This window comes from Elaeis guineensis, chromosome 10, assembly GCF_000442705.2.
Source record: "Elaeis guineensis isolate ETL-2024a chromosome 10, EG11, whole genome shotgun sequence".
NCBI lineage: Eukaryota > Viridiplantae > Streptophyta > Magnoliopsida > Arecales > Arecaceae > Elaeis > Elaeis guineensis.
Window position 1 is genome coordinate 20,776,252 of NC_026002.2, and position 8,986 is coordinate 20,785,237.

The 8,986-nt window shown below is 37.6% G+C and overlaps 1 protein-coding gene across 1 annotated transcript; it reads right to left on the bottom strand.

Annotated features, from left to right (window-relative positions):
• Nucleotides 1-5,444: 5,444 nt before the first annotated feature.
• On the bottom strand, nucleotides 5,445-7,576 carry LOC105059759 (peroxidase 5). The gene is made up of 2 exons (XM_010943186.4): nucleotides 7,239-7,576; nucleotides 5,445-6,516 (listed from the first exon to the last, which is right to left on the bottom strand). Exons 1-2 carry the CDS (start codon nucleotides 7,473-7,475, stop codon nucleotides 5,734-5,736), a joined length of 1,020 nt encoding a protein of 339 aa, XP_010941488.2. The 5' UTR covers nucleotides 7,476-7,576; the 3' UTR covers nucleotides 5,445-5,733.
• Between the last annotated feature and the right edge of the window lie 1,410 nt (nucleotides 7,577-8,986).

Below are 8,986 nucleotides of genomic sequence, written 5' to 3' on the forward strand. Positions count from 1 at the left end.
GATTCAAATTCAAATGGTGGTTTGATCTTAATTGAACCAACCTAATCAAAATAGGTTAAGCACAATTAGACTAAATTAAACCTAACTTAATTAGGCTCAATAAAATCTAATCAAATCAAAAATTGACTAAGCCCAATCCCTGATCAAATCAGGGACCAAACCATCTCGACGATTAGGTCAACTCTTAACCTAATCGGGTCAAATCCAACTGAATCCAATTCAATTGAACTTGATCCAAAAATAATTACTCAATTAAATTGAGTTAATTAGCGATCAAATCACTAATAAAATTCTCATAATTATTGAGTCCAAATCCGATGGCCAATTAGGCATCAGAGACCATCGATATGAAACCTTGATCAAAGAGTTCAAATTTCAAATTCAAAATTTGAAATTCAAAATTTTGACCCCGGTACCCAAAATGTGTGGAACTCATGATCAGAGAATCCTAATTCTCAATCATAGAGTCCAGACACATAAGACTCATAATCAGCCATCAGATCAGAAAGGAACCTTTAATGTGTGTGACCCCGCAAGTTCGAACCTAAGCCAGTGGCACAGGAACCAATTTCTGTACTAATCGAAGTGACCATCTAGCAATGGTACCCGATGACTGGATAGGTCAAAAGTTGCAATCGCAACATTCAGAACCTACGTGAATATGGTTACCGTATAATTCATCCCTTTTGACCCCTATGTTTAGGATGACTCAGGGTTAAACTATCAACCCTGATGAGATCATCCGAATCATGCTCAACTCAATTAGTCCTGTGACTCCTCACTAGGACTACCCTGGCCAAGTTTTGCTAAATTGAAACACGACTGTACGCAGCTCCTAAACTGGAGTGGTCAATCCCATCTTGACACACACACCGACAAGTCAAGTACTTGACTACACCCAGCAGCCTTCCGTCACTGAATTAGAAATTCAAGTAGTCCAGTACCTAAGTGCAGTGAGTTGCTTGCAATCACCGTGACGGTCTCTGGTCGGAGGGACATTTATACCCATATCCCATCGGAGCAAATCTTGACAGCAGAAATAGCTCCGGAGTCGGTCACATTCAGTGCAGATGTACCATTATATCTCACCTGTATGCCATACCAGTGTCTTCACACTCCTTGGTTATGAGGACAACCAATCCATATGACATACAACAACCTATGCTCGATAAACGTTGTCGTCCTTGGTAACAACGTATCATTTGGTTGCGAACAGGTTTAAGGACTAAGCGACAAATCCTCCTTTGTCGAGTCTAAATAGTCTAAGGACTTCACCACAACACAGGAGTTCATTAGAAGATGAAATATTTGTGATGAAAAAATATCAAAATAACTTTTATTTATTTATAATTTATGTACTAATACAAAAGAGCACAACCGTCAACAGGCTGACGATTGGCTTTGGGACACTATTCCCAACAATGGTCATATAATATGTCTCGCTAAAAAGTATGTGCTGAAAATGGGGAAGAAAAAGAATATTATTTTTTTTAATCACAGCACTAATAACTCTATTAGTAAAAAGTCTTTAACTTTTGATTTATCTTTTAAGATTTATATAAAAAAATATGGCAAACTATGAAGCCCATCCTTAGCAGCAATAGCTCCAGCTTCCACACCCCCAATGACACCTGTCAAAGCACCTCAACTGGCTCAGCCATCCATGGTATGACTTGATGAAATTAGATGAGGAGGATTGTTGACCACATTTTGGATGGTTTGAGGTCAAAGAGGAAGTACCTAGTGGTACTCCAGGTAGATCTATCCTAGGTCGCTTTCTTAATGCAGACTAAACTACAAGGATTAAGGAGCGAGGTAGCCAGATTGTCTAAGAGGATTAGAGCTTTGAAGCAGCGAGTCAAGCACAAGAAGCACAAAGATATATCAGTGTTGGCTCAGAAGGCTGCTTATCTTAGGGGGAGGATTGAGATTGGAGTGGCATAGATTTGTTTGAGATCACGGAGCTTAGAGCTTCACAGAGATCAGAGATCTTCTCCCTTCTGAACTCGATGAACCGTCTGATGGTATAGTTGGAGAGTATCGCTCTAGGAGCTACTGCAGCAACTACCATTGGAGAATGTGGTCGACAGACTTCACCAAATAGATCTTCATGTCAATAGAGCTAGCCGACCCATTGTACTCAACCTTCCAGACCTCCCAGCCATCTCAGCCCACTCCTAGACCACCATTCTGGACTTATACGAGTCTGATGTAGGTTTCTCTATCCATGCTCTTGGATTCTCTAGTAGGATTCGGAGCAGAAGAGATAGAGCCTCATCATCTAGGGCTCACTCCCTTTCAACCATTGACCTTCTCTCTAACAAGGATTAGGTTTAGGATTTGTTACTTTTTTAGGTTGCTCACTATATTATTTTACTTTACTTTGATGTATTTCTATTTATATCTTTATATCATATCTTGGTGTACTATAGTGGATTTCTTTTTGTCAACAATATATTCATTTTACTTAATACTCTTGTAAAGACACCATTTATGAAATGAAATGATACTTTTCTTTTATGTCATGTGAATTTTTATGTGGTATCTTTTTGATTGATGACAAAAAGGGAGAGAATAAATAATAAGTTAAGAAGCAGATAATTGATAAGCAAAAATGGTAAAATAAGAAGTAAATGATTGACTTGATCTGATTTTGAATTCATGCATTATTTCCTTTGATGACTTGAATATACATATGAGATAATTGTTTTGATGATTTAATTATATGAATCAATTGCTCTGATATCTTGATATCTTGAAATGCATTATTCAACATTGATTCTTCTGCTATGATATAATACAGTTGCATCCCTTCTAGCTCTGATATGTTTCATTTTGATTGGCTCTAATATATTCATTTTTAGCTCTGATACAAAATATTTCAATATCTTCTTGCTTCGATACCTATCTATTCATGTCATCATATCTTGATACGCACTCGAGCTATTTAATTGGTTGCATAAACTCTTTACTCTGGTACCTGTTAATACTTGGTATATGATTGAATTTCAAAATTTTTAGATCAACTCGAACTTCTACTATAAAGAAACTTCATGCATGCTTTATATTCAAATTAAATCTCCCTTAAGATAAGATAAAACCTACTTTAATACATCTATATTAGTGATATTATTTGCTTGCACTTAAAATTTTGTAATCATCAAAAAAAGAGAGATTGTTAATCTAAAGATTGATTTTGATAAATATTAAACATTTGAGTATTTATTTTGATACTAATATATTATTTAAGTTTATTTTAAGAATATTTCAGAAAGCTAAATCCATTTTTAGAAAGTATTTCATGAATGTTAAATAAAGGAGTCAAAAAAATAGATGGAAGATGCCATATATGAAAAATCAAGTGAAAGAAGTTAAAAACCGACTCTAAGCTTCAAAGAATCAACTCTTGTACACAAATGTTAAGTTGCATAATCTGTGAGTCGACCTTTACTTTTATCGAGTCGACTCTCTCAGACAGATAAAAAATTAGATTTTTCAACACTGACCTCGAGTTGACCTCTATTGCACCTCAAGTCGACTCTCTCAAGAAGTTAGAGGGCTATATTTTCAAGCTTGATCTCAAGTCGATGCCTACTTCTATCGAGTTGATTGGTAGTTTTCTCAAGTCGACCCCTATTTGATCTCGAGTCGACTTGACTGCAACTGATAGATCCAACGACTATTTCTATAGAAATTTCAGAAATATACAGAATGAGTCCAATGACTAGTTTCTGGTCCCCAATGGCTAGAAATGACTTTTTGGACATTTTAAGACATTTTAATGGTTAGAAATGGCTTTTTTGGTAGAAGCATGATAGTTTGTGATGTTTGGGGGATTTTTGTGAGACTCGATCCAACCTGAGGTAAGGCGGGTATATTCGACTCAACTCGACCTAAACCGCACCCTTTATTTTTTCCAATCCTATCCAAGATGAATATGAGGCGAGTATAGGTATAAGTTTTTTTGTTATGAGGCGAGTACAAGTATTGGTCAATCTAACTCATACTCGATCCATTGCCATCCTTAAATAAATGTAGGTACTGAGTTTAGTACTAAACCACTATAAATTTGATATTTTTATGATTGTGTTAATTTTTTTTTTTATCTAGTATTGCTATTATCTATTTTTCTCTTAGCTTCTCACAAGCATATTTATATCTTGTAATATGCACATATTTAATTTAAATTTTTAAGAAACCCAATTCACCTCCCTCCCTCTTCTTGGGTTGCTATTTTGGGCAATACTTAAGCTTTCCAATAATACCGTTACATGGTAGAATTTGTATGCAGATCAATTAGAATTAGATTATACTTAATCATTCTCTCAATAATTAATTTATTGGATCATGCAAGATTTGATTGGGGAATTAAGTAATCCTAGACTAGGCCTAGAAGACCCGCTTGGATTATATAAAGCCATTTCAATTGGACAAAGTCAAACCTAGTTTGACTGGTTTGAGTGTGGGTAACCACCTTTATCCTTTGTTACTGGTAAGAAACTGAGTTTAGAGCACGAGGATAAGGAGGCACCAAGGGGTGCCCTTCTTTTCTAAAGTCCTAGTTGGACTTGGACTAGAGGTTGCCTGCCAAGATAAGGCCGGCCAACAAATCCTATATATATATACAGACATACAAACACACACACACACACACACATATATATATATATATATAGAGAGAGAGAGAGAGAGAGATGTGTACAATTTCTCCCTCTGTGTATGTGTGTGTGTGTGTGCGCGCATATATGTGAGAGTGTGTGTGATGTAAGCTTTACATTATCTCAAAGCAAACCTTTCGTGAGGAGATACAACCCCTGTCCCCATCGATGTGCTCACTGGAAGAAGAAGGGAGATAATGAAAAGGCATAGGATCGTGAATTAGGCAACTAGCTTACAAGTGGACGTAAGAAAAGAATGATGTTATCCATTACTCTGTATTTGTATTGTTTATTCTTGCACGGGCACAATAATCTTTGTTTCACAATCGGTGATGTTGAGTATAGGGTAATACTAAATCTTAAACTTATTTTCAACAACGGTTTTGGAAGGTACAACTTAATTCATAATTGAGGGCATATTTTCATCACCACTAGGTTTGCTTGACATGCAAAAAGATTGTTGAAGATCTCTCATTTAGGTGGTGACATGACTCTTTTCTTTCCTGCTTGAAAATGAAGTCACTCTATGATCTCTAAGAAAAAAAAGATAAAAATCAAATTAAACTTTAGTTGATAACTGGACAAGATTTCTATAAAAATATTGTTGAAGATTTATGATTTGTGCGGCGACTCTTTTCTTACCTGAAGACGAAATTATTCTATGATCTCTAACCAAAAAAAAAAAAAAGAATAAAACTGCACTTTAATTGATAAGTGGACAACAATATTGTACTAATCTGAGGCATCAAAGAATCAATTTGTAGATAAATCCACGGTACCCAACTTCTTATAATCCGTGGTCGAATTAGTTTTGATCCAAGAGTTGGAATTAGAACTTGCAATGGTACATATCATGCTTTTAACAAAAACCCATCATGTGTTTCAAACAGTTCATACAATTTTTGCTTTCATCACTCAAGCACACGAATGTTGCACCATACAAAATAATAAGACAGAAATACAAAATAATAAGACATGGCATCAGACAGAAGACAAATTAAGTAACAAACATAAAACTGAAACAAACACTTCACGCATATAAATCCTGCATGGTTTTCTCTCATATATATACATCCTAATCATTCACCACCCTACAGTTCTTCCTTATCTCCCCTTTATTCCCAGTGAGCACGTCGATGTTGCCCATGCGCACCATGGCCGCCGCGAACTCCTCTTTCCATTTCGAAGGATTTCTCGCATGATCGATCACCAGTCCAAGCGTCGACCTGCTACCAGCCAGCGTTTGATCGGATGTCAGTAAACCTTTCCCCTTCAACAAATTCTTGTAGTACTTCACGTCCAAATGGTTTGGCGCTTTGATATCCAACGGCACCGTTGGCTCTGTTTGAGTCCTAACAGTCTTGGAAGAAGGAAGGCACCTTGCTTTCAAGAAGTTGGCGAGGTGGTGGTTCAAGGAGGGGTCTTGTGGGTGGGTAGCATTGAACCTATAAAGTCGGCTATCAAAGGATGAGCAATGCGAGACACCAATGGAATGAGCCCCTGAGAGGGTCACCATGTCCTTGACTGATAGACCCTTGCCGGCGAAGCTTTTTATGAGTTGTTCTGCATTGAACGTAGGGAATGGGAGGTTCTGAACGACTTCAGAATCAATTGAGACCATGCCATCGCGCCGGCCGGAGGGTACCGAGTAGTCGAGCCCACCGGTTATGAACGTGCTGTCGCGGGCAGCAAAGGCGATGATATCGGCGCACGAGACGGTTTCTGGGCAGAAGGCTTCGAGCTCGGCCTTGGCATCATCGATCACCTCATAGCCTCGGAGGCTAGCATTGTTGGCCGGGCTCAGTTTTTCTGATGGGTTGTTGGGGAGTGGATCCAGTAGAACTGAAGCATCGCAGCCCTGCAAAACAATTAAGAGAGTTTCAGTTGGTTACACCTGCACTACCAGAAGAGTAGCAGGTCTTACTTGGTCTTGCACTGGAGTGTAATTTATGGCAAGAGAAAATTTACATCATGCAGCGTCCGGGCGCATTTAGAAAAACTTTGGTCAAGTAGGATTTTGGGTGAATCATCCATTAAGTGACAAAAAAATAAATCAATGAGTAAAAACAGCACATTTGAGAGGGCAAGAAAAATTATCCATATTTAGTTGCGAAAAAAATAAAAAAAAAACATAATAAATTAAATTATCCTTTTCTTTTGTTCTTTTTTTTTTTTTCTTTTGTTGGTGAAGTCCCTTTCTTTTTTTTTCAATAATTTAATTCTTTGCACTGGTTAAGAACTACAGGCCAAGATGTGAGATAGACGTTGGACCACATTTTATTGAGAGAGAAAAAGAGAGAGAGAGAGAGAGAGAAGGGATTTAAAAAAAAAGGCCAAGTTTTATTAAAATGACTGTTTCTTCACCTATGACATTAATTTTAATTTCTCCTTAATTAATGTTCTACTTTCTTTTATTCAATTTAATATTTTAGACATTGTATATTAGCATAGAACAAAGCCGCTTACAGAAATGAAAAAAGAGAGCATTTCTGTAGGTAAGTGGAAGATCAAAAATAAAGATTGAACACAAACAAGTGGTTCAAATGTATCAAAAGGAAAAATAATCAGAGAAATATATACCCTAACAAAGCAATCATGGAAATACAGCCTTATTAGACCAGCAGCCAACCCATGATCTCTAGCTGCGGCTTTCACTACAGTCCGTCTCACGATCTTCTCCGCCATCGGGCATTTTGATTCATAGTAACCCACTTCCAATGATGCCAACGACGACACAAGCAGCATTGAAGCAAAGAAGGCTACAATGGCAAGCTTGTGTAGACCTGCTGCAAACCCTTGAGCTCTGTAGTTCCCCATATCGATCTAAAGAGAGAAAGAGACGTTTGTAATGGAGAGGAATCTCGGTGCCTTAGAACTTATAAGGAGCAAGAGAGCTAGTGGATGCATTATTTTTCTTTTCTTTAGGAGAAAGCTTGGTGCTAGTTATATCATTGTGAATGCAAATAGGGTCTATTGACTGGCTCATTCCCATGTGCTTTGAACTAGGCAACGTAGGTTTTCTTAACTTCCTAGCATGGGTAACGGCAGTGAGAAAAGCTACCCCAAGTTTTTCATTACCCAATCTGTTTAGCTAAATGGGCCTCTCAAGTAAAGACAAGTCCACAAGGTTTATGCAAGACTGCTAATTGGCTTGCCTTATCAATGATAAGTCATTGTTCATATTCATCTGAGCTCCTTGGCAATAATATTTTAGAATGACTTAAAGAGTGAGGGGTCAGAAATGGCAGCTGGTTTGATGTAACATGATGCCAGAACTCTGGATTCTAGAGAAGAAGAACCGGTCTTGCTAATTTCTTCATGTTTTGGTTTTCTAGATCTTGGTAGTGCTATTATAATGGAAATCTGGGCCCATGGCAAACCTAATCTCATGAATCTGGATGTTCGAGCGAGCCTGCTAGCTTATCTAACAGAGATGACAAGGCAATGGTGATTGATAAATAAAAAAGGATAATACTGCAGTCAAGTAAAAGGAAATTTTGCCCAACAGAATCAAATGGAGAATAACTTGGAGGTAGGAAGTGGGAGATGAAACCAGAAGCCCATTGAAAAAGTGTTGAGAAGGCTCTAAAACAATGCCCACTGATATTCTAAATGAATAATCTGATCATATCCCCTGAATCATTACATGTACTAAGTATTAGATTCCTGAAGATCATTTGAGGTTTATATGATCCATCATGATTGGCCTATTTTATCTAGGCCCTTCAATTGCCTCCTAACTGTTGACTTTCTCTGCAGAAGTGGTGTCAGTCTTATCAAACGCAAATAACATAAGAGCATGCTCTACATTATTTGGAGAACAGATCAATTTCCAATTCTTTGCACTCCATGTAGACCAGACAAATCTGTCATCCAGAACTAAACTGAATCGGTTCTGATTCCGCTCAAAACCTTTTGTGGTTTGTAACATATCATTTTGTCATCCCCATTAAACAAAAAGGGAATGAAACAACCTTCTTAGCACATGGTACAGCCAAATACTTCATCCCTACTTGAAAATTGGTGCCGGATTTGTGCACCATGTGCCATCGGATTAACAAATTTGAGCTTTTTGAACTTCATGCAAACTCTGAATAACAGGAAAACTGGTTATCATATTTCTGTGGTTTGCGAGCACAAGCAGGTGGTATCATGGCCTACGTGGTACCTTTTTGTCACCATGTAATGAGTTATGTAACAATATTTATACAACTTGGCTCCTGCCCTACATGGCATGATATAAAAGCTATAGCTAACCCACAAACCCAATCAATACACACCATGCATGCCAATTATCACTAATCACTTGCTTTCTTCATTCAGCGGTG

What these genes read in the sequence shown, in the direction of transcription:
- LOC105059759 (XM_010943186.4), bottom strand. Translation starts at nt 7,475, where the DNA reads ATGGGGAACTACAGAGCTCAAGGGTTTGCAGCAGGTCTACACAAGCTT. An exon ending in TCCATGATTGCTTTGTTAGG is followed by an intron (nt 6,517 to 7,238) that starts GTATATATTTCT and finishes ATTGTTTTGCAG; the next exon opens with GGCTGCGATGCTTCAGTTCT.